This window comes from Anarhichas minor, unplaced genomic scaffold (assembly GCF_050575085.1).
Source record: "Anarhichas minor isolate MPS153535 unplaced genomic scaffold, ASM5057508v1 ptg000056l, whole genome shotgun sequence".
Taxonomy (NCBI): Eukaryota; Metazoa; Chordata; class Actinopteri; order Perciformes; family Anarhichadidae; genus Anarhichas; species Anarhichas minor.
The window spans coordinates 319,581-345,000 of record NW_027466502.1 but is presented as its reverse complement, the minus strand read 5'-3'; the positions used below and the strand labels follow the sequence as shown (position 1 = coordinate 345,000).

The 25,420-nt window shown below is 42.3% G+C and overlaps 1 protein-coding gene across 1 annotated transcript in view; it reads right to left on the bottom strand.

Moving 5' to 3' along the window:
• The window catches only part of plxna3 (plexin A3), a 121,869-nt gene that overhangs the window by 21,903 nt on the left and 74,546 nt on the right, over positions 1-25,420 (bottom strand). The window contains exons 14-22 of the mRNA XM_076076369.1: positions 12,144-12,240; positions 11,325-11,515; positions 7,083-7,231; positions 6,687-6,807; positions 5,597-5,733; positions 5,340-5,510; positions 5,139-5,232; positions 4,478-4,597; positions 4,154-4,273 (exon numbers count right to left, since the gene is read on the bottom strand). Coding sequence (XP_075932484.1) covers positions 4,154-4,273; positions 4,478-4,597; positions 5,139-5,232; positions 5,340-5,510; positions 5,597-5,733; positions 6,687-6,807; positions 7,083-7,231; positions 11,325-11,515; positions 12,144-12,240 — 1,200 coding nt within the window. The remainder of the gene's footprint in view (positions 1-4,153; positions 4,274-4,477; positions 4,598-5,138; positions 5,233-5,339; positions 5,511-5,596; positions 5,734-6,686; positions 6,808-7,082; positions 7,232-11,324; positions 11,516-12,143; positions 12,241-25,420) is intronic.

The window sequence follows — 25,420 nt, the reverse complement described above, 5'->3', positions numbered from 1 at the left end:
GTACAGTATAAAGTACAATATCTACCTCTGAGATGTAGTACAGTATAAAGTACTATATGTACCTCTGAGATGTAGTACAGTATAAAGTACAATATGTACCTCTGAGATGTAGTATAGTATAAAGTACAATATTTACCTCTGAGATGTAGTACAGTATAAAGTACAATATGTACCTCTGAGATGTAGTATAGTATAAAGTACAATATTTACCTCTGAGATGTAGTACAGTATAAAGTACAATATGTACCTCTGAGATGTAGTACAGTATAAAGTACAATATGTACCTCTGAGATGTAGTAGAAGTAGAAAGTAGCAGAAAATGTAAATACTTAAATAAAGTACAAATGCCTCAAAGTTGTACTTTAGTTCAGTCCTTGAATAGTTGTACTTAGTAACTTTCCACCCCTGATGTTATTTGCACGTAAACTTCTATTATACTTTCTGCGATACCTCATATTAGTAAGTAAGTAAAATGTATTTATGAAGCTCTTTTCACAGACATTAGTCACAAAGTGCTCGACATGAGTGAACATAGAAGGGACAAAAGCTTTACATTTAAACGACACAAAAAACTGAAAGAACACAATTAAAACATGGCATGAAGGTACAGGACATGAGTTCTAAACAAACGGCAGTCTGAACACGTGTGTCTTCAGCTGATTCTGGAAAGAATTCACGGAAACAGCAAACTGTACAGGTGCAGGCAGAGCCTTCCACTTGGTGCTACTGCCTCAAACGCTCGGTCACCACGGATCTTAAGGCGAGTGCGTGGGGCAGACAGATGCCCTAACACGTTGATCTGAGAGCGCGTGAATCAGTCACATATGTAGGAGTAGCAGAGACCAAACTATGAGCAGAGACCAAACTATGAGTAGAGACCAAACTATGAGTCAAGATCAAACTATGAGCAGAGACCAAACTATGAGTAGAGACCAAACTATGAGTCAAGATCAAACTATGAGCAGAGACCAAACTATGAGTCAAGATCAAACTATGAGCAGAGACCAAACTATGAGTCAAGATCAAACTATGAGCAGAGACCAAACTATGAGTAGAGACCAAACTATGAGTCAAGATCAAACTATGAGCAGAGACCAAACTATGAGTAGAGACCAAACTATGAGTAGAGACCAAACTATGAGCAGAGACCAAACTATGAGCAGAGACCAAACTATGAGTAGAGACCAAACTATGAGCAGAGACCAAACTATGAGTAGACACCAAACTATGAGTAGAGACCAAACTATGAGTAGAGACCAAACTATGAGCAGAGACCAAACTATGAGTAGAGACCAAACTATGAGTAGACACCAAACTATGAGTAGAGACCAAACTATGAGTAGAGACCAAACTATGAGTAGAGACCAAACTATGAGTCGAGATCAAACTATGAGTAGAGACCAAACTATGAGCAGAGACCAAACTATGAGTAGAGACCAAACTATGAGTAGACACCAAACTATGAGTAGAGACCAAACTATGAGCAGAGACCAAACTATGAGTAGACACCAAACTATGAGTAGAGACCAAACTATGAGCAGAGACCAAACTATGAGTAGACACCAAACTATGAGTAGAGACCAAACTATGAGTAGAGACCAAACTATGAGCAGAGACCAAACTATGAGTCGAGATCAAACTATGAGTAGAGACCAAACTATGAGTAGAGACCAAACTATGAGCAGAGACCAAACTATGAGTCGAGATCAAACTATGAGTCGAGACCAAACTATGAGTAGAGACCAAACTATGAGCAGAGACCAAACTATGAGTAGAGACCAAACTATGAGTAGACACCAAACTATGAGTAGAGACCAAACTATGAGTAGAGACCAAACTATGAGCAGACACCAAACTATGAGTAGAGACCAAACTATGAGTAGAGACCAAACTATGAGCAGAGACCAAACTATGAGTAGAGACCAAACTATGAGCAGAGACCAAACTATGAGTAGACACCAAACTATGAGTAGAGACCAAACTATGAGTAGAGACCAAACTATGAGCAGAGACCAAACTATGAGTAGACACCAAACTATGAGTAGAGACCAAACTATGAGCAGAGACCAAACTATGAGTCGAGATCAAACTGTGAGTAGAGACCAAACTATGAGTCGAGATCAAACTATGAGTAGAGACCAAACTATGAGTCGAGATCAAACTATGAGTAGAGACCAAACTATGAGCAGAGACCAAACTATGAGTAGAGACCAAACTATGAGTAGACACCAAACTATGAGTAGAGACCAAACTATGAGCAGAGACCAAACTATGAGTAGACACCAAACTATGAGTAGAGACCAAACTATGAGCAGAGACCAAACTATGAGTAGACACCAAACTATGAGTAGAGACCAAACTATGAGTAGAGACCAAACTATGAGCAGAGACCAAACTATGAGTCGAGATCAAACTATGAGTAGAGACCAAACTATGAGTAGAGACCAAACTATGAGCAGAGACCAAACTATGAGTCGAGATCAAACTATGAGTCGAGACCAAACTATGAGTAGAGACCAAACTATGAGCAGAGACCAAACTATGAGCAGAGACCAAACTATGAGTAGAGACCAAACTATGAGTAGACACCAAACTATGAGTAGAGACCAAACTATGAGTAGAGACCAAACTATGAGCAGAGACCAAACTATGAGTAGACACCAAACTATGAGTAGAGACCAAACTATGAGTAGAGACCAAACTATGAGCAGAGACCAAACTATGAGCAGAGACCAAACTATGAGTAGAGACCAAACTATGAGTCGAGACCAAACTATGAGTCGAGATCAAACTGTGAGTAGAGACCAAACTATGAGTAGAGACCAAACTATGAGCAGAGACCAAACTATGAGCAGAGACCAAACTATGAGTAGAGACCAAACTATGAGTAGAGACCAAACTATGAGTAGAGACCAAACTATGAGCCGAGACCAAACTATGAGTAGAGACCAAACTATGAGCTGAGACCAAACTATGAGTAGAGACCAAACTATGAGCCGAGACCAAACTGTGAGTAGAGACCAAACTGTGAGCAGAGACCAAACTGTGAGTAGAGACCAAACTGTGAGTAGAGACCAAACTGTGAGCCGAGACCAAACTGTGAGTAGAGACCAAACTGTGGGCAGAGACCAAACTATGAGTAGAGACCAAACTGTGAGTAGAGACCAAACTGTGAGTAGAGACCAAACTGTGAGCCGAGACCAAACTGTGAGTAGAGACCAAACTGTGGGCAGAGACCAAACTGTGAGTAGAGACCAAACTGTGAGCCGAGACCAAACTGTGAGTAGAGACCAAACTGTGGGCAGAGACCAAACTGTGAGTAGAGACCAAACTGTGAGCCGAGACCAAACTGTGAGTAGAGACCAAACTGTGGGCAGAGACCAAACTGTGAGTAGAGATCAAACTGTGAGCCGAGACCAAACTGTGAGTAGAGACCAAACTGTGGGCAGAGACCAAACTATGAGCAGAGACCAAACTATGAGTAGAGACCAAACTGTGAGTCGAGACCAAACTATGAGCAGAGACCAAACTATGAGCAGAGACCAAACTATGAGTCGAGACCAAACTATGAGTCGAGACCAAACTATGAGCAGAGACCAAATTATGTGTATACATGTATGTGTATAATAAACCAGATACAAACTACTCTGCTGTATTAACGTCTAGATGACGTTATGTTGAGTGCTGCTACAATGTTAGCTTAGCATAGCACCGATAGAACCAGACTCCATTCAGAAAACAAACATTTTAAAAGTTGTTTTCTTGTCGTCTTGAGGAGAGAACTAACAAAACATGAATTCTGACTTTTTACAAATCATCATCATGTAGATATTTCAGCATCTTTTGTATCAGTTTATTGAGATCAAAGTGAAATCTGTGTATTTTGGTTCATACAGCTGAAGTAAACCAGCTGACGTGTGTCTCACTAGACACAGTGAGAACTCCTCCACATGATGTCATGAACCAGACAAGAAGGCGTTTAGTTCCTCTGGATCTCTGGGACTTCTACAACAAGTACTGAGCAGAAATACAGGTTCTTCCATGTTGATGCAGGAAATAAAGGGCTCAGTTGATAACGGACAATTGTCTTCGGCTTTGTTGTGAACGCAGCACAAGTGAAGGAGAGCTTCCTGTGTGTGTTTCTTTTACTCACCTTGAGGATGATGGGTGACCCCGGTTTGACCTCCAGGATCCCAGAGTTCCCCAGGGGGTCAAAGGTCGGGTTAGGGTAGTGAGTGAAGGGGGTCGAGTTCAGGACCAGGAGAGACGAGACCTGGACCAGAACATCAGGGACCGATTACTACAACTGGTACTGCAAATACTACTATTATTACTTCTACTACTACTTCTTTGTCACATCTGTCACAGTGTGTCAGCTTTCATCTGGACCAGTTAAACTACTGGTTACCAGAACGTGGATCTGATTATGTTGAGTTACGTGTGTGTGTGTGTGAGTTTGTGTGTGTGTGTGTGTTACCTGGTCAAAGATGAAGCCGAACTCGTCTGGTCTCAGCGCCCCCTCTGGTGGGTTTGGTTTCCCGTAGACTAAACCAGGAGCCAAACACGTCATGGTGCTGTCGTTGACCAAAGAACAGAACTAGAGAGAGACGGAGATGATGTTCAGATGTTTGTTTATTTCTCTTCATACTTAATTTCCTGGTGTAAAAATAAGCTGCATTCTCTCTAGTGTCCACCAGGGGGCGACTCCTCTGGTTGTATAGAAGTCTATGAGAAAATGACTCTACTTCTCTCTTGATTTATTACCTCAGTAAACATTGTAAACATGAGTTTATGGTCTCAATCTCTAGTTTCAAGTTTTCTTCAATACAACATGATGTTCATTTAGTACATTATGGTCCATTTAGAGTCACACAGACCATAAAGCAGGGGATGCTAAGCTAAGCAATCTAGATAACTGGCTAGCTAGCTGTAGCATTAGCAGCTGGCCCTGCAAAAACAAGATGGCGACAGCCGTTATGATTCAAAGGATCCTTAAAACTATAAACGTATTTCAGAGAAACCTTCTAAACAAAGAGAATAAAATATGTTTGTTTATCTCGCTGTGACCCCTCAGGTGTGTCCCCTGACCCTCTGAAGGGGTGCGGACCTCATGTTGGGAACCCACAGGTGTCTCTTACGTTATTGGTTTCCACTCCTCCATACTTGGCTCTGACTTTGGGCTCCTGGATGGTCTGCAGGTTGGTTCCTGTCACCGTTATCACTGTGCTGCCACTGCTCACACACACACACACACACACACACACACACACACACACAGTCAGCTGACAGATCAATACTCTGATTGATTGTGTGCTCAGTCCTCAGGAGGATGCGTTTACTTGAGGATGGTCCAGTTGGGCTCGATGCTGGAGATGGTCGGGTCCTCCGTGAAGACGTATTTGATCTCCGAGCTCGTCACCTCGGCCCTGTCAATCATCAGGCGGATGGGGGCGGGGCCAGAGCCCGACGGGGAGGCGGGAGTTATGCAGATTATTTCCCGATTGGTCCGTCTGGGAGAGAGGCAGAGGGAGTATTGATTAGATGATGAATCAATAACATTAAACTAATCAATGAACTGATGAGAGTCCGCACTGACTTGACGAACAGACACTCCTCTTTATCGATGAACACCGTCACCGAGCTACCGGCATCAAGGTGACGACCCGTCACCGTCAGTCTGGTTCCTCCAGAGACCGGACCACGTTCTGGACGAACCCGGGTAAAGGTAGGGCTCTGGAGGAGGAAGAAGAGGAGGAGGAAGAGGAAAAGAGGGGGGAGAGGGAGGAAGAGAACAGGTTATATTGAGTAAATATTGATTATTGGGATCAACTCCTTTCTTCTTGTTTCCACATTTCAATAAAATCTAAATAAAGTTTTTGTTATTACATTTTTTTAATAATCCATGTTTTATTAGTCAGTGTGCCAAAGCACACAAAAAAAACAGCTAAAAAACACTTAACTTTGGGCCCATATTGACTAGCCGTACTTTAACGTAGAAACATGATTCGAAGTTTAAAACGTAGACAAAACGCTGCACTTTATTGAGCCAAAGGGACATTTTGATAGCTAGCACAGTTTTCATGAAGTCACAGATTAAGTTTCAGGAAAATTTTGGGTCTGTTTCAGATTTTATAATGGGTGTGTATTGCACGGCTCGTTAAGAGCTAGAGTGAGAGCATAACTGTCAGAGTGGAGCCAGAATTTGCAGAGAGACTGCTGACATGTTGTGCTATGATTTGGGAGAGGTTTAAACTTTCAACTTCATCATTCAAAAGAGATAATCATGCTTTCAGTGCTTTTTTTCCAGGCAAACCTGAAACTTTTCAATTTGAGCTGTGTGCCATCTTCATTTACGCTTAACCAGTAACATTTACACAATATTTACACATCTGAACAAATCTCACAAGTGTCACCTGTATTATAGCATCAACATTATTAAAATAGACCTTGTAGTTACTTGTAGTCTTTTTAGTACGGGTATGAAATTTTTGAGCAGAGGCCTAAAATACGGCTAGGGTTAAAGAAGTTTTAGGAACTTTAGTTCTTTTTGATGTTAAAAACTATAAGAAGCTCTTATTGATCTATTCATCATCTCTGTCTTGTCTGATGTTTCATATCTTTTATGAACATTAATATATTTTATGAACATTAATATCTTTTATGAACATTAATATCTTCTAACTCACCACGAAGGAGTACGTCTGAGTGGACAGAGTTCGATATTCGGAGCTGCAGACACCGATACAAAGTTCTACTGGACCTCCAGGAGAGTGAGGGAGGAGAGCTTCAGCCATGTCACACACGATCCTGAGACAGGGAGACAGGTAGAGAGTTAGACAGGTAGAGAGTGAGGGAGGAGAGCTTCAGCCATGTCACACACGATCCTGTAGAGAGACAGGTAGAGAGACAAGGAGAGGGAGACAGAGACAGGCAGAGAGACAGACAGGTAGAGGGAGACAGTGAGACAAAGAGTGAGACAGTCAGAGATACAGACTGGCAGACAGACAGAGAGTAAAACAGACAGAAAGACAGACAGAGAGACAGACAGTCAGCCTGTCCATACTAACAGCCTATCAACAGACCTCTCAGCGCTGATGTACTGGGAGGGGGCGGGGCTGCAGCGGACTCCAGCCACCTGAACGTGAGAGATCTCCTTCACCTGTAGACCCAGGTTCTCTCCTTCTATGGTCACCAGAGTACCACCTTCACGGGGGCCGGTCAGAGGGTCGATCTGTGGGGGGGCAGATATCAGTTATCAATAGAGGAGGAGCAGAAAGAGGAGGAGGAAGAGGAGGAGGATGAAGAGGAGCAGCAAGAGGAGGAGGAGGAGGTCGTGGGTTTGATTCCCTACCTTAGTGATGCGTGGGTTTGATTCTCTACCTTAATGATTCGTGGGTTTGATTCCCTACCTTAGTGATGCGTGGGTTTGATTCCCTACCTTAGTGATGCGTGGGTTTGATTCTCTACCTTAGTGATTCGTGGGTTTGATTCTCTACCTTAATGATTTGTGGGTTTGATTCCCTACCTTAGTGATGCGTGGGTTTGATTCCCTACCTTAATGATTCGTGGGTTTCATTCCCTACCTTAGTGATGCGTGGGTTTGATTCCCTACCTTAGTGATGCGTGGGTTTGATTCTCTACCTTAGTGATTCGTGGGTTTGATTCTCTACCTTAATGATTTGTGGGTTTGATTCCCTACCTTAGTGATGCGTGGGTTTGATTCCCTACCTTAATGATTCGTGGGTTTGATTCTCTACCGTAGTGATGTGTGGGTTTGATTCTCTACCTTAATGATTCGTGGGTTTGATTCTCTACCGTAGTGATGCGTGGGTTTGATTCTCTACCGTAGTGATTCGTGGGTTTGATTCTCTACCTTAATGATTTGTGGGTTTGATTCCCTACCTTAGTGATGCGTGGGTTTGATTCTCTACCTTAATGATTCGTGGGTTTGATTCTCTACCGTAGTGATGTGTGGGTTTGATTCTCTACCTTAATGATTCGTGGGTTTGATTCTCTACCGTAGTGATGCGTGGGTTTGATTCTCTACCGTAGTAATTCGTGGGTTTGATTCTCTACCTTAATGATTCGTGGGTTTGATTCTCGACCTTAGTGATGCGTGGGTTTGATTCTCTACCGTAGTGATGCGTGGGTTTGATTCTCTACCGTAGTGATGCGTGGGTTTGATTCTCTACCGTAGTGATTCGTGGGTTTGATTCTCTACCTTAATGATTCGTGGGTTTGATTCTCTACCGTAGTGATGTGTGGGTTTGATTCTCTACCTTAATGATTCGTGGGTTTGATTCCCTACCTTAGTGATTCATGGGTTTGATTCCCTACCTTAGTGATTCATGGGTTTGATTCCCTACCTTAGTGATGAGTGGGTTTGATTCTCTACCTTAATGATGCGTGGGTTTGATTCCCTACCTTAGTGATGCGTGGGTTTGATTCCCTACCTTAGTGATGCGTGGGTTTGATTCTCTACCTTAGTGATTCGTGGGTTTGATTCCCTACCTTAGTGATGCGTGGGTTTGATTCCCTACCTTAGTGATTCGTGGGTTTGATTCTCTACCTTAGTGATTCGTGGGTTTGATTCTCTACCTTAGTGATGCGTGGGTTTGATTCCCTACCTTAGTGATGCGTGGGTTTGATTCCCTACCTTAATGATTTATGGGTTTGATTCTCTACCTTAGTGATGCGTGGGTTTGATTCCCTACCTTAGTGATGCGTGGGTTTGATTCCCTACCTTAGTGATTCGTGGGTTTGATTCTCTACCTTAGTGATTCGTGGGTTTGATTCCCTACCTTAGTGATGCGTGGGTTTGATTCCCTACCTTAGTGATTCGTGGGTTTGATTCTCTACCTTAGTGATTCGTGGGTTTGATTCCCTACCTTAGTGATGCGTGGGTTTGATTCCCTACCTTAGTGATGCGTGGGTTTGATTCTCTACCGTAGTGATGCGTGGGTTTGATTCTCTACCGTAGTGATTCGTGGGTTTGATTCTCTACCTTAATGATTCGTGGGTTTGATTCTCTACCGTAGTGATGTGTGGGTTTGATTCTCTACCTTAATGATTCGTGGGTTTGATTCCCTACCTTAGTGATTCATGGGTTTGATTCCCTACCTTAGTGATGAGTGGGTTTGATTCTCTACCGTAGTGATGCGTGGGTTTGATTCTCTACCGTAGTAATTCGTGGGTTTGATTCTCTACCTTAATGATTCGTGGGTTTGATTCTCGACCTTAGTGATGCGTGGGTTTGATTCTCTACCGTAGTGATGCGTGGGTTTGATTCTCTACCGTAGTGATGCGTGGGTTTGATTCTCTACCGTAGTGATTCGTGGGTTTGATTCTCTACCTTAATGATTCGTGGGTTTGATTCTCTACCGTAGTGATGTGTGGGTTTGATTCTCTACCTTAATGATTCGTGGGTTTGATTCCCTACCTTAGTGATTCATGGGTTTGATTCCCTACCTTAGTGATTCATGGGTTTGATTCCCTACCTTAGTGATGAGTGGGTTTGATTCTCTACCTTAATGATGCGTGGGTTTGATTCCCTACCTTAGTGATGCGTGGGTTTGATTCCCTACCTTAGTGATGCGTGGGTTTGATTCTCTACCTTAGTGATTCGTGGGTTTGATTCCCTACCTTAGTGATGCGTGGGTTTGATTCCCTACCTTAGTGATTCGTGGGTTTGATTCTCTACCTTAGTGATTCGTGGGTTTGATTCTCTACCTTAGTGATGCGTGGGTTTGATTCCCTACCTTAGTGATGCGTGGGTTTGATTCCCTACCTTAATGATTTATGGGTTTGATTCTCTACCTTAGTGATGCGTGGGTTTGATTCCCTACCTTAGTGATGCGTGGGTTTGATTCCCTACCTTAGTGATTCGTGGGTTTGATTCTCTACCTTAGTGATTCGTGGGTTTGATTCCCTACCTTAGTGATGCGTGGGTTTGATTCCCTACCTTAGTGATTCGTGGGTTTGATTCTCTACCTTAGTGATTCGTGGGTTTGATTCCCTACCTTAGTGATGCGTGGGTTTGATTCCCTACCTTAGTGATGCGTGGGTTTGATTCTCTACCGTAGTGATGCGTGGGTTTGATTCTCTACCGTAGTGATTCGTGGGTTTGATTCTCTACCTTAATGATTCGTGGGTTTGATTCTCTACCGTAGTGATGTGTGGGTTTGATTCTCTACCTTAATGATTCGTGGGTTTGATTCCCTACCTTAGTGATTCATGGGTTTGATTCCCTACCTTAGTGATGAGTGGGTTTGATTCTCTACCTTAATGATGCGTGGGTTTGATTCCCTACCTTAGTGATGCGTGGGTTTGATTCCCTACCTTAGTGATGCGTGGGTTTGATTCTCTACCTTAGTGATTCGTGGGTTTGATTCCCTACCTTAGTGATGCGTGGGTTTGATTCCCTACCTAAGTGATTCGTGGGTTTGATTCTCTACCTTAGTGATTCGTGGGTTTGATTCTCTACCTTAGTGATGCGTGGGTTTGATTCCCTACCTTAGTGATGCGTGGGTTTGATTCTCTACCTTAGTGATGCGTGGGTTTGATTCTCTACCTTAGTGATGCGTGGGTTTGATTCCCTACGTTAGTGATGCGTGGGTTTGATTCCCTACCTTAGTGATTCGTGGGTTTGATTCTCTACCGTAGTGATGTGTGGGTTTGATTCTCTACCTTAATGATTCGTGGGTTTGATTCCCTACCTTAGTGATTCGTGGGTTTGATTCTCTACCTTAGTGATTCGTGGGTTTGATTCCCTACCTTAGTGATGCGTGGGTTTGATTCCCTACCTTAGTGATGCGTGGGTTTGATTCCCTACCTTAGTGATTCGTGGGTTTGATTCTCTACCTTAGTGATTCGTGGGTTTGATTCCCTACCTTAGTGATGCGTGGGTTTGATTCCCTACCTTAGTGATTCGTGGGTTTGATTCTCTACCTTAGTGATTCGTGGGTTTGATTCCCTACCTTAGTGATGCGTGGGTTTGATTCCCTACCTTAGTGATGCGTGGGTTTGATTCTCTACCTTAGTGATGCGTGGGTTTGATTCCCTACCTAAGTGATGCGTGGGTTTGATTCTCTACCTTAGTGATGCGTGGGTTTGATTCCCTACCTTAGTGATGCGTGGGTTTGATTCCCTACCTTAGTGATGCGTGGGTTTGATTCCCTACCTTAGTGATGCGTGGGTTTGATTCCCTACCTTAGTGATGCGTGGGTTTGATTCCCTACCTTAGTGATGCGTGGGTTTGATTCTCTACCTTAGTGATGCATGGGTTTGATTCTCTACCTTAGTGATGCGTGGGTTTGATTCCCTACCTTAGTGATGCGTGGGTGGCTACAGCGTAGGTTGTGTCGTCCGTGGTGCATCCAGCTGCTCTCGGCTGAAGAACAATGTTGTCTCAGGAGACACTTCCTGCTCTCTGAGCACCAGCCACATTCAAAGGCTGTGGGAGCTTTGAGACACTGACCACAGCTGGAGCGCTGAGCTTCACACTTATACAGCAACGCTGAGGACACACACACACACACACACACACACACACACACACACACACACACACACACACACACACACACACACACACACACACACATTATGTGGAGAGATTTTAATGAGGCCTTCATGAGGCCTTCAGAATAAAATGTTTTTGATGAAATATCATTTTAAGCTTAGATTTGGTTGTTTTTTGACAGAAGCGTTGTTCACACATGTGTTCAAGGACAGTCGGAAAGATGAAAATCTCACGATAATGACAGCAAGTTTTACTGCTTCTGTGATAAACGGTGTAATTTTAGGGATTGTTAGAAGAAAACATGCGTTTCCATCCCGCCTTCCTTTGAATTGTCTTCTTCAGGGTAAAGAGGACAAAGAGTGTCAAAACGTTGGTCTATTATTAAATTATTAAAAAGTGTGCGACTATTTACACTTCTTCTAAAGTAGTTTGTGCTTCTTACTTTCCGCATCAATTATATTTTTAATTATTAAATACAAAAACATTCATATTTGAGTATTAAAATGCTTCATTCATTAAGGGTCAACACGTTTTAATTGACATTAACTCTGGAAAACAATCACACTTCATCAGGATGATGATTGATAACATGTTCATGACTTTGTGTGTTTGTTTGTTTTACCTTTCATAGCTGAAGGCTTGTCGATGAAGAAGTCTCCGTCCCAGACGATAGAGAAGTCCACTGGGAGGTCTCCAGATTCGTCTCCTTCATACCAGTACTACGGAGGCCCAGAGAGGACAAAATCAGTCTGACACGGTTTAACTAGGAAACTAGTATTTTGCTAACACCAGGAACAATCATTACCATCCAACAATGTTCTGATGCAATGGAAACGTTGGGACGTCACTGCTCCAGTAAATAGGACGGACGACTTAGCTCAGAGAACCCTTCGGCTTAGCTACGAGACAGAAAGCTAATGTTATGGTATCATCAAGCTAATGGTATGCTAGCATCAAGCTAACATTATGCTGGGATCAAGCTAACATTATGTTAGCATCAAGCTAAAGTTTTGCTGGCAAGAAGATAACATTATGGTAGTATTAAGCTAAAATTATGCTAGCATCAAGCTAAAGTTATGCTGGCATTAAGCGACTGTTATGTTAGCATCAAGCTGATGTAATGCTAGCAAGATAAGATAAGATAAGAAGTGATTAACAAATAGTACATTTCCCTGAGGATAAATAAACTTATCTTATCGCTAACATTTAATTAGCAGGTGTAACATCAGCTGTTAGATAGTATTTAGAGTGATTAAAGTGTTATTATATTTAAATGTGTAATGCAGCTCATTTTACTACATATTAACTTACAGTAAATACTACTACAATTCATCCTTTCTATTACAACACACAGCACTATAGCAGAGAATAACCCAGCTAGTGTTGCTAATACCTGCTCCGCTAGTACTACAACAAATTCTGTAGAAGTACAGCTAATATTACTACAGGTAGCATAACAATATACTGTGTATTTGTACATCTAATAGTAGTATAAGTAGTACTACACAGAAAAACAAGGCCACACACACACACACACAGAGCAGACTGGTGTTGTCATGGCACCTGCAGGTCTCCATGGAAACCAACAAAAAGCAGTCAGAGAAACAACGCAATGAACCTGATCGACCTGCTGCCCTCACCTGAGACACACAGGGGGGTAACGTCACTGTGTGAGTCAGATTATCTGGTGGCAGTCGAGTCGAGCTGACATAAAGTCCCTCTCTGTCTTTACAACAGCGTTTTTGACGCGCGCGCACGCACGCACGCACGCACGCACGCACGCACGCACGCGCACACACACACACACACACACACACACACACACACACACACACACACACACACACACACACACACACACACACACACACACACACACACACACACACACACACACACACACACACATTAATTGAGAGGTGGCATCTATATAACCTTACTTCAGCAAAAGAATGGAAAAACTGAGTCTGCTGCACACACACGCACATTAATTAAGAGATTTAATTTAGCCAGAGCAGCTTCAGTTCAATATTCCCTCATCAGCAAAAAAAATACTTCAACATCAAACCAGTATTACTGCTTTTTACCTCTCACACACACACACACACACACGGCTGTAATTCATATTAAATATTAAAATGATCTTTTCTGCAGAGCTGTGAGAATGACCACGTTTTTCATAGTGTGTGTGCGTTTGCGTGCGTGCGTGTCAGAGCGATGACACACAGCTGAAATATGTGAAATACCACGACCAATCGAGAGAGAGCGCGGTGTGTGTGTGTGTCTAATGCTCTGATTTTCCATTAAAAGCAGCCAGCTGAGCCCAGCAGAGCTGCATGAGTCACACATACACATATATTTATATATATATACTGTGTATACAGGTGCTGGTCATATAATTAGAATATCATCAAAAAGTTGATTTATTTCACTAATTCCATTCAAAAAGTGAAACTTGTCTATTATATTCATTCATTACACACAGACTGATATATTTCAAATGTTTATTTCTTTTAATTTTGATGATTATAACTGACAACTAAGGAAAATCCCAAATTCAGTATCTCAGAAAATTAGAATATTACTTAAGACCAATACAAAGAAAGGATTTTTAGAAATCTTGGCCAACTGAAAAGTATGAACATGAAAAGTATGAGCATGTACAGCTCAATACTTAGTTGGGGCTCCTTTTGCCTGAATTACTGCAGCAATGCGGAGTGGCATGGAGTCGATCAGTCTGTGGCACTGCTCAGGTGTTATGAGAGCCCAGGTTGCTCTGATAGTGGCCTTCAGCTCTTCTGCATTGTTGGGTCTGGCATTTCGCATCATCCTCTTCACAATACCCCATAGATGTTCTATGGGGTTAAGGTCAGGCGAGTTTGCTGGCCAATTAAGAACAGGGATACCATGGTCCTTAAACCAGGTACTGGTTGCTTTGGCACTGTGTGCAGGTGCCAAGTCCTGTTGGAAAATGAAATCTGCATCTCCATAAAGTTGGTCAGCAGCAGGAAGCATGAAGTGCTCTAAAACTTCCTGGTATACGGCTGCGTTGACCTTGGACCTCAGAAAACACAGTGGACCAACACCAGCAGATGACATGGCACCCCAAACCATCACTGACTGTGGCAACTTTACACTGGACCTCAAGCAACGTGGATTGTGTGTCTCTCCTCTCTTCCTCCAGACTCTGGGACCCTGATTTCCAAAGGAAATGCAAAATTGACTTTCATCAGAGAACATAACTTTGGACCACTCAGCAGCAGTCCAGTCCTTTTTGTCTTTAGCCCAGGCGAGACGCTTCTGACGCTGTCTGTTGTTCAAGAGTGGCTTGACACAAGGAGTGCGACAGCTGAAACCCATGTCTTGCATACGTCTGTGCGTAGTGGTTCTTGAAGCACTGACTCCAGCTGCAGTCCACTCTTTCTGAATCTCCCCCACATTTTTGAATCGGTTTTGTTTCACAATCCTCTCCAGGGTGCGGTTATCTCTATTGCTTGTACACTTTTTTCTACCACATCTTTTCCTTCCCTTCGCCTCTCTATTAATGTGCTTGGACACAGAGCTCTGTGAACAGCCAGCCTCTTTTGCAATGACCTTTTGTGTCTTGCCCTCCTTGTGCAAGGTGTCAATGGTCGTCTTTTGGACAACTGTCAAGTCAGCAGTCTTCCCCATGATTGTGTAGCCTACAGAACTAGACTGAGAGACCATTTAAAGGCCTTTGCAGGTGTTTTGAGTTAATTAGCTGATTAGAGTGTGGCACCAGGTCTCTTCAATATTGAACCTTTTCACAATATTCTAATTTTCTGAGATACTGAATTTGGGATTTTTCTTAGTTGTCAGTTATAATCATCAAAATTAAAAGAAATAAACATTTGAAATATATCAGTCTGTGTGTAATGAATGAATATAATAGACAAGTTTCACTTTTTGAATGGAATTAGTGAAATAAATCAACTTTTTGATGATATTCTAATTATATGACCAGCACCTGTATATATGTATCAGTGGTGGTCCGTCAGGGCCTTCAAGGCCTTCTCTGCTGGCCTAAACAGAATCACAAAGTTATATCTATTTTATAATTTTATAATTTTTCTTAAATACACTACATGTATTATAATTTATATAAATATTTTCCCATTATCTTATGTTCTCATTGCACAGCTCCTGTCTTCCTCAGTTGCTCTGCTTCCAGTGCAGCTTGTTTTAAGTAGAGCTTTTATCCAATCAGATCTCACCTCTGTGTCTCTAGGTAAGAACAGAGGCCTGCAGACTCACAAGTGAATCCATGTGCAGTTTAAGTGAATGGGGACGATATTGTTGATTGTCATAGTGTTCAACCAATCAGATCTTTAGTTTGACATGTTGGGCGTATTCTTTGACGTGTCAGAGCTGCTAGCTGGCCTACAAGTACGTGATTGGTCAGTGGGCTAGCGTGACATGTTGGGCGGTGACAATGCCAATATCTGCTGCCTCTGTGGAGCGGACATTTTCAGCCTCAAACGCATTAAAACATATTCAAGAAATACAACTGGGGAGGCTCGACTGTCTTCACTACATGAATGGAGAAGGACTTCTTACTGGAACTAAAACACACGGATGTACTGAACAACCGCGAGATTAAACTCTTTGTTAACAAAGAAAGGAGGACTTTGTCTTTAAATAGTGAACAGCAGCTCTGGTGAGTTAAATGCGTTTGTTTTTACATCTGCAGCAGCTTTAATATGCTTGTTTATATATTATTATTTGTACAACTCGTTTTTATGAAGATAGATTTTTGTTTGGTTTTATGTGTGATAGGAACTATTGTTACGTCCTATGTTGCTCTGGGGACATATTTAGCCGGTGCCAGTGTTGCCAACTTGGCGACTTTCTCGCTAAATCTGGTGACTTTCTGAACCCTCATGGAGACTTTTTCTGTCAAAAGCTACTGGTGACAAATCTAGAGACTTGTTCTGGTGTTGTTGGAGACTTTTGTGGCATTAAAGGACGTACGTTCTACAGTTACTGTGGTGAACGAGCAGCGGGTGCTGCCCCTCCGCCGCCCCAAAGCACTCACAGGCGGCTACTCTCACAGCAGCCTCATGCAGCAGTCAGAGAGAGGAGACGCACTCTCGGCATCTTCTCTGCAGTTAGTGTATTTATGGGTGTTGGCTTCATTTTTACATGAAACAAATAACCGTAGCTGTGTTTCAGCTGCAGGACAGCAGTGAAGGCCCAGGTATAACATGCACCGCCCGCCACTGATATATATACTGTATATATATATATATGTATTATATGTGTACATATGTCCTGTCAGCATTAGGGAGATCTCCTCTCAGCTGAGTGAACTCTTTTCTCTCCGTCTTCATGAAGCACCATGTGACCCTGCTGTCATGTGATGTTCATGATGCACATATAACCAACATATATGTGATATATGTTGGTCATATGTGTCTCTCTCTGTCTCCTGCTGAGTCTTAATGTCACAGAGCTGTGTGTGTGTGTGAGCATGTAAATATCCTTCCTTGACTTCTTCACGACTTTCCTTAAAATGACACCTCTCATCTTGTAAACAGACATTATTGATGGACGTCTAACCGTCCGACTGTCTTTGAACACATCGTGTGTGATCAATGTTTGGCCCTGAACAGAAAAAAAACATTATCTATATTTTTTAATATCAATCTCTTACTTATTTATTTGCAGTGGCGGCTGGTCAATAGAGGGCGCTAGGGCGCCGCCCCCCCTTGATCCACAGAAAAAAATAAAAATAATAATAATAATAAATTATACAAATTGTCAATATTTGTGTTTTTGGAATAAATATGGAATGCATCCAGTAATATGTATGTGTATATAATAAAATATGATATCTGTGCAAACTATATGCTCCCTGCACGTCCTCTCTGCACGTGTCAGCAGAGCTGGGGCCATCGAGAAATCACCCACAGGAGGCGAGCACTGCTCCTCCAAGACCCGTTTGAGAGGAGAACTTTGAGGAGAACCTTCAGGCCAAAGAGCTGATCCCAGATCAGCCTGACCTCACAATCAGACAGCAGACTAGCGGGAAAGGGAAGCAGTACATGAAGCTTCTGTACTAGCTGAACACCAGACAGGTTTGGCTAGCTGGATGACGTCATGCTAATAACTTATTTAGCTTTTTAAAACAACGGGGACAGATCCAGCACGGACAGTTAGGGAGTGAGGGATGAGGAGGTAAGGAAACATGAGAACACCAGGGTAGGGAGTGAGGGATAAGGAGGTAAGGAAACATGAGAACACCAGGGTAGGGAGTGAGGGATGAGGAGGTAAGGAAACATGAGACCACCAGGGTAGGGAGTGAGGGATGAGGAGGTAAGGAAACATGAGAACACCAGGGTAGGGAGTGAGGGATGAGGAGGTAAGGAAACATGAGAACACCAGGGTAGGGAGTGAGGGATGAGGAGGTAAGGAAACATGAGAACACCAGGACACACATGGAGAACTCTGTCAAGCTACATATTAGACAAAGTGAACATCTTTTCTTCTACATAGTTGTCCTCAGTCTCATCTGCTTAACTTGGTCATGGAGACATCAACATGTAACTGAGATGGTAAATTAACAGTGAAAACTCACCATAGCTTAATTTTTTAATGTGTACACAAACGTAAATGTAAAAATGACCTGTCAATCACCGTGTAGCCCCGCCCTAAAGCATCCCCTGCTTTATGGTCTGTTTGACTCTAAATGAACCATAATGTACTAAATGAACATCATGCTGTATTGAAGAAGACTTGAAACTAGAGATTGAGACCATAAACTCATGTTTACAATGTTTACTGAGGTAATAAATCAAGAGAGAAGTAGAGTCATTTTCTCATAGACTTCTATACAACCAGAGGAGTCGCCCCCTGCTGGACACTAGAGAGAATGCAGCTTTAACACATGAAGCTTTGGAGAACTTTAAAGAACCGGAGGTTGATGACTGATGTTGATCAGTGAACTTTAGAGGTGCTGCTTGTTTTATTTTAGGACAGATCCAGTCTTTATGCTAAGCTAAGCTAACCTCGTCGACTCTCAGAAGGACCGTTTCTCCAAATGATGAACTGTCCCTTTAAGAACACAGTGACTCTTTATTCCTGAAGTTCTTTCACCAAATAACTCGACATTAAACTGAAACTCAACAAAACACTGGGCTTTTATTTTGAAGACTGAGCTGAGCGTGTGTGTGTTGTACTAAATGGCAAATTTCCTCTGAGAATGGTAACTTAATTAAACACACACTGCTACTGTTACTGTGTTAAGTAGCGGTGTGTGTGTGTGCGTGTGCGTGTGTGAGAGGCGACTTCGGGGCGGCTCACCGACAGGAAGACAGATGAAGGACAGGAAATGAGCAGAGAGACAACAGTGTGTGTGTGTGTGTGTGTGTGTCACTACTCTCTGACCTCTGGAGGTCACTGGGTCATCAATCAGAGCCTGAGGTCGCCGTGACAACCGGAGAGACGTTGGGGTGAAGGAAGTAGTACTACAGTTGCTCGTGCTTCTACTACTAATACTGCTGCTTGTAGTACTAATACTGCTGCTTCTACTACTACTAATACTGCTGCTTCTACTACTAATACTGCTGCTTGTAGTACTAATACTGCTGCTTGTAGTACGAATACTGCTGCTTCTACTACCAATACTGCTGCTTCTACTACCAATACTGCTGCTTGTAGTACTAATACTGCTGCTTGTAGTACTAATACTGCTGCTTCTACTACTAATACTGCTGCTTCTACTACTAATACTGCTGCTTGTGGTACCAATACTGCTGCTTGTAGTACCAATACTGCTGCTTGTAGTACTAATACTGCTGCTTGTAGTACCAATACTGCTGCTTGTAGTACTAATACTGCTGCTTGTAGTACTAATACTGCTGCTTGTAGTACTAATACTGCTGCTTCTACTACTAATACTGCTGCTTCTACTACTAATACTGCTGCTTCTACTACTAATACTGCTGCTTCTACTACTAATACTGCTGCTTCTACTACTAATACTGCTGCTTCTACTACCAATACTGCTGCTTCTACTACCAATACTGCTGCTTCTACTACCAATACTGCTGCTTCTACTACTAATACTGCTGCTTCTACTACTAATACTGCTGCTTCTACTACTAATACGGCTGCTTCTACTACTAATACTGCTGCTTGTGGTACTAATACTGCTGCTTGTGGTACTAATACCGCTGCTTCTACTACTAATACTGCTGTTCTACTACTAATACTGCTGCTTGTAGTACTAATACTGCTGCTTGTAGTACTAATACTGCTGCTTGTAGTACTAATACTGCTGCTTCTACTACTAATACTGCTGCTTCTACTACTAATACTGCTGCTTGTAGTACCAATACTGCTGCTTGTACTACTAATACTGCTCCTTGTGGTACTAATACTGCTGCTTGTGGTACTAATACTGCTGCTTGTAGTACTAATACAGCTGCTTGTAGTACTAATACAGCTGCTTGTAGTACTAATACTGCTGCTTGTAGTACTAATACTGCTACTTCTACTACTAATACTGCTGCTTGTGGTACTAATACTGCTGCTTCTACTACTAATACTGCTGCTTCTACTACTAATACTGCTGCTTGTAGTACTAATACTGCTGCTTGTAGTACTAATACTGCTGCTTGTAGTACTAATACTGCTGCTTGTAGTACTAATACTGCTGCTTCTACTACTAATACTGCTGCTTCTACTACTAATACTGCTGCTTGTAGTACCAATACTGCTGCTTGTACTACTAATACTGCTCCTTGTGGTACTAATACTGCTGCTTGTGGTACTAATACTGCTGCTTGTAGTACTAATACAGCTGCTTGTAGTACTAATACAGCTGCTTGTAGTACTAATACTGCTGCTTGTAGTACTAATACTGCTACTTCTACTACTAATACTGCTGCTTGTGGTACTAATACTGCTGCTTGTAGTACTAATACTGCTGCTTGTAGTACTAATACCGCTGCTTGTAGTACTAATACTGCTGCTTGTAGTACTAATACCGCTGCTTCCACTACTAATACTGCTGCTTGTAGTACTAATACTGCTGCTTGTAGTACTAATACGGCTGCTTCTACTACTAATACTGCTGCTTCTACTACTAATACTGCTGCTTGTGGTACCAATACTGCTGCTTGTAGTACCAATACTGCTGCTTGTAGTACCAATACTGCTGCTTGTAGTACCAATACTGCTGCTTGTAGTACCAATACTGCTACTTCTAATACTGCTGCTTGTGGTACTAATACTGCTGCTTGTAGTACCAATACTGCTACTTCTAATACTGCTGCTTGTAGTACTAATACTGCTGCTTGTAGTACTAATACTGCTGCTTGTAGTATTAATACTGCTGCTTCTACTACTAATACTGCTGCTTGTGGTACCAATACTGCTGCTTGTAGTACCAATACTGCTGCTTGTAGTACCAATACTGCTACTTCTAATACTGCTGCTTGTGGTACTAATACTGCTGCTTGTGGTACTAATACTGCTGCTTGTAGTACTAATACTGCTGCTTCTACTACTAATACAGCAGCTTGTAGTACTAATACTGCTGCTTCTACTACTAATACTGCTGCTTGTACTACTAATACTGCTGCTTGTAGTACTAATACCGCTGCTTCTACTACTAATACCGCTGCTTCTACTACTAATACTGCTGCTTGTAGTACTAATACTGCTGCTTTTAGTACTAATACTGCTGCTACTACAATAAATATTTAGGACAAGAGAGAAAGTCAGACACAAAGAAAGACGCAGAAATATCAAAACACGGACTTCCGGTTAGAGCATGTAGCGAGCAGTCGCGTGCGGAGAAGCTCCCGACTACTTTTTATATTTGACCTTTAACACCTTCTTTTTGTTACACTTTTTAACCATACGACAAGTTTCCAAACCTGCTAGGAAGACAACTGGATGGAAAAATGACATCGAAACATAACAAACAACAAGGCTCACAAACCCAGGCAACTCGTGCTACTACTTCGCTAGCTGGAAAGTTAGCGCTAGCTAAAATGGCTGCGAGCCCATCCCCAGGTGAGGAAACCCACTCAGCCCCCGAGAACGTGGGGGAGCCCGTCACGATGCAGCAGCCGTCCTCCCTGCTGGAAAACCACCGTACCGGTATGAAAGACGACATGGCGGCGCTGATACAGACTTCATCTCAGTCACTACATGTTTCCATGGACGCGCTGCGAGGGGATGTGATTTCATTTAACAAACGTCTCATCGAAACGGAAACAATAGTGGGCAAAAACTTTGAGCGGCTCACTTCGGCCGAAGCGACCATTAAATCCATGCAGTCACAGAATAAACTCCTCTACGACCGTGTGGAGGACCTGGAAAACAGGTCCCGAAGATCCAACCTCCGCATCGTGAACGTACCAGAGGGCAGCAAAACTGGCAGGGAACCGAAGCAGTTTCTAGCGGACCTGCTAATGGAGACGACGGGACCGGAGTTGTTTACTTCACCTCCGCTGATTGACCGCGCACATCGCACCGGACCGGTACCAGACCGAGGCTCCACCAAGTCCAGGTCTTTTGTTGTGTGCTTTCACAACTAATCTGATAAGGACAAAATGTTAAGATGGGCCATGAAACACGAATTAAAGTTCCGCAATGTGACTTTGAGAGTGTACCAGGACATGAGCGCTTCCCCTGCCAAGAAGAGAGCGGCATTCAATGACATTAAGCAAGAACTGTACAGAAAAGGGGTCCGCTTCGGACTGCTACACCCGGCCCGTCTGCGCGTCACCTTTGAAGGAGAAACCGTCTACTTCGACACCCCGGAAGAAGCAAAAGCCTTCTACGACCGACGGATAGCCGGCTAACGAAGTCATGATCACGGTCATATAAACGGGTACACGGGGGTGGTTATATGTACGGCTCTCCTCCTGATATGTAGACTATTTCTACTTTATTTTTTATTTTTTCAGTTTCTCACCGGTTGGTGATATGGTTATTGTTATCTACTACCTACTATCTTATGCTACTATTATTGTTAAGGTGAGAGCCACTTCTCTCTTGTGCTTTCTGAAATACACACCACCCCGTGTAATACAAGCTTACGGTCTGATACGTTTCAATATGTACTTGTTGTGGGTAATTATACTTTATTATTACTTACTGTGATGTCACAAAGTTGGTCTTTCACACTAATTGAATGTGTTGGGAGAAATTAAGGAAGGCCTTACTGGAAGTACAAGTTAAGGGAGTCCTGCAGCTAGCCCCTGTTAGGGAGTCCAGCATAGGAATGGTGTTTTATGTTCAATATGTTGTAGTTTTTAGTGTATTATATAGTTCCAAGTTGTACGGCAAGCACACTGCCCCCATGTCAAAACTAACCTTTAACCTTAAGCACAAAGTAGACCCATGTCAAATGTAATAATGACGGGAGGAGGTACTACCAGAATTGTTAGCTGGAATGTCAAAGGACTAAATGGCCCCATTAAAAGAGCTAGGGTCTTTGCTCACCTGAAAAAACTCAAGGCCGAAATAATTTTCCTACAAGAGACACATTTATCAACAGCAAACCAAGTTAGATTACGAAAACCCTGGGTTGGTCAAATCTTCCACTCTAACTTTAATAGTAAATCAAGGGGCGTGGCTATCCTTCTTCATAAAAAAGTACAATTCACTGCAGCAGACATCATCTCAGACCCAAATGGCCGTTATATTATAATTTCAGGTTCACTCTTCCACACACCAGTGATACTTGTTAATGTATATGCTCCTAACTGGGATGATGAAGACTTCATAAAGAAAATTACCTCCAGTCTTCCTACCCTAAATTCTTATAATTTAATATTTGGAGGAGATCTAAACTGCTTAATCAATCCCAGTCTGGACAGATCAAACCCTACTTTAAAACCACCTTCAAAAATGGCAAAAACCTTGTTGGCTTTTATGGATCAGGTTGGATGTGTGGATCCCTGGAGGTTTCGGAACCCCACCGATAAGACTTTTTCTTTCTACTCACATACCCACCAGTCCTACTCTCGAATAGATTATTTTTTATTGATAAAACCCTCCTTCCTTCAGTGGCTAATACAGAATACTCTGCAATAGTAGAGTCTGACCATGCACCAGTAATTCTAGATCTATCATTTAATCTCTTACAGAAACCCCGTCCTGTATGGAGGTTTAACTCTCTTCTGCTTGGGGATAAGACATTTTGTGAGTTGATAAACAGAGTCATTGATGAGTTTATTATGAACAACCAAATAGACGGCGTATCCCCTTCTCTTCTGTGGGAGACCCTTAAAGCGGTCATTAGGGGTGAAATCATGGCCTTCTCATCGTTGCAAAACAAATTGCGAAGAGAGAAACAGGATCAACTCACCAAATCAATCAGGGACCTAGATTTACAAAACTCAACAACACCATCCCTGAACTTTCAAAACAAAGATTTAACTTGCAAAAGGAGTATGACTTACTGTCGACAGGCAAAGTAGAAAAACAATTATTACAGGCTCGTGGATTTCAGTATGAACATGGTGAGAAAGCAGGAAGATTGCTAGCACACCAACTCAAAGTTAAATCTACCTCTCAGCAAATATCACAAATTAAAAACATATCTGATGTTGTTACAGTAATTCCATCTGAAATGAATGATACCTTCAGGGATTATTACTCTAATTTATATAAATCAGAAAGCCCACCCAACAACACAGACATGGAAAAGTTCCTTGAGGGTCTTATATTCCCGAATATTGATAACAGCCAAGAAAAGAAACTAGACCAACCATTGAATACAAGCGAAATACTGGGATCAATTAAAGCTATACAAAGCGGCAGAGCACCTGGGCCAGATGGTTTCCCCATTGAATTTTTTAAGGGATTCTCAGATAAACTATTACCACTTTTGCTTGATATGTTCAACGACTCTTTAACCCGAGGTGCTCTGCCACAAACCCTGACAAATGCATCAATACTCTGTTGTTAAAACCCGGGAAAGATGCAAATGAATGTGGATCCTACCGACCAATTTCTCTTCTTAATGAAGATTATAAGATTCTGGCAAAAGCCCTAGCTATGCGTCTGGAAACAACAATTCATGAAGTAATTTCTGAAGACCAAACTGGCTTCATAAGGAATCGCCATTCTTTCAGTAATATCCGCCGCCTTTTCAATGTTATCTACTCCCCTGTGTCTTGTGAGGTCCCAGAGATGGTTCTCTCTCTAGATGCAGAAAAGGTATTTGATAGGGTGGAATGGCCATATCTCTTCAGGATTTTGGTCCTAAATTTGTGGCATGGGTAAAACTCCTCTACTCCTCACCTAGCGCCTCTGTCGTCACCAATAGATCAAACTCAGAATATTTCAATTTATACCGAGGTACCCGCCAAGGCTGCCCGTTAAGTCCCTTATTATTTGCCTTAGCTATCGAACCATTATCCATTGCTCTTAAAGCATCCCCTAACATTAAAGGAATTCACAGATGGAGCACTGAGCACAGAGTCTCGCTATATGCTGATGATTTATTAGTTTATATTTCGGACCCGGTGGAATCTGTCCCCGCACTAATTGAAATCCTGAAGCAATTTGGGACATTCTCAGGATATAAATTGAATTTCTCCAAAAGTGAATGCTTCCCTTTAAACAATTTGGCAATAAAGACTCCAGGAATGCAACTGCCTTTCCACAAGTGTGAGTCTGAATTCAAATATCTTGGCATCTATATCACCCGTAAATTTGAGAGTTTATATAACTTGAAGTTTTCGCCACTAATCACCAAAATGAAGACAGACTTTGACAGATGGAAAAACATCTATACTTCATTAACAGGCAGAGTTAATTCTGTCAAGATGATTGTTCTACCACGCTTCTTATATCTGTTTCAATGTCTGCCAGTGTTCCTGCCGAAACTCTTTTTTACTACCTTAGATAAGC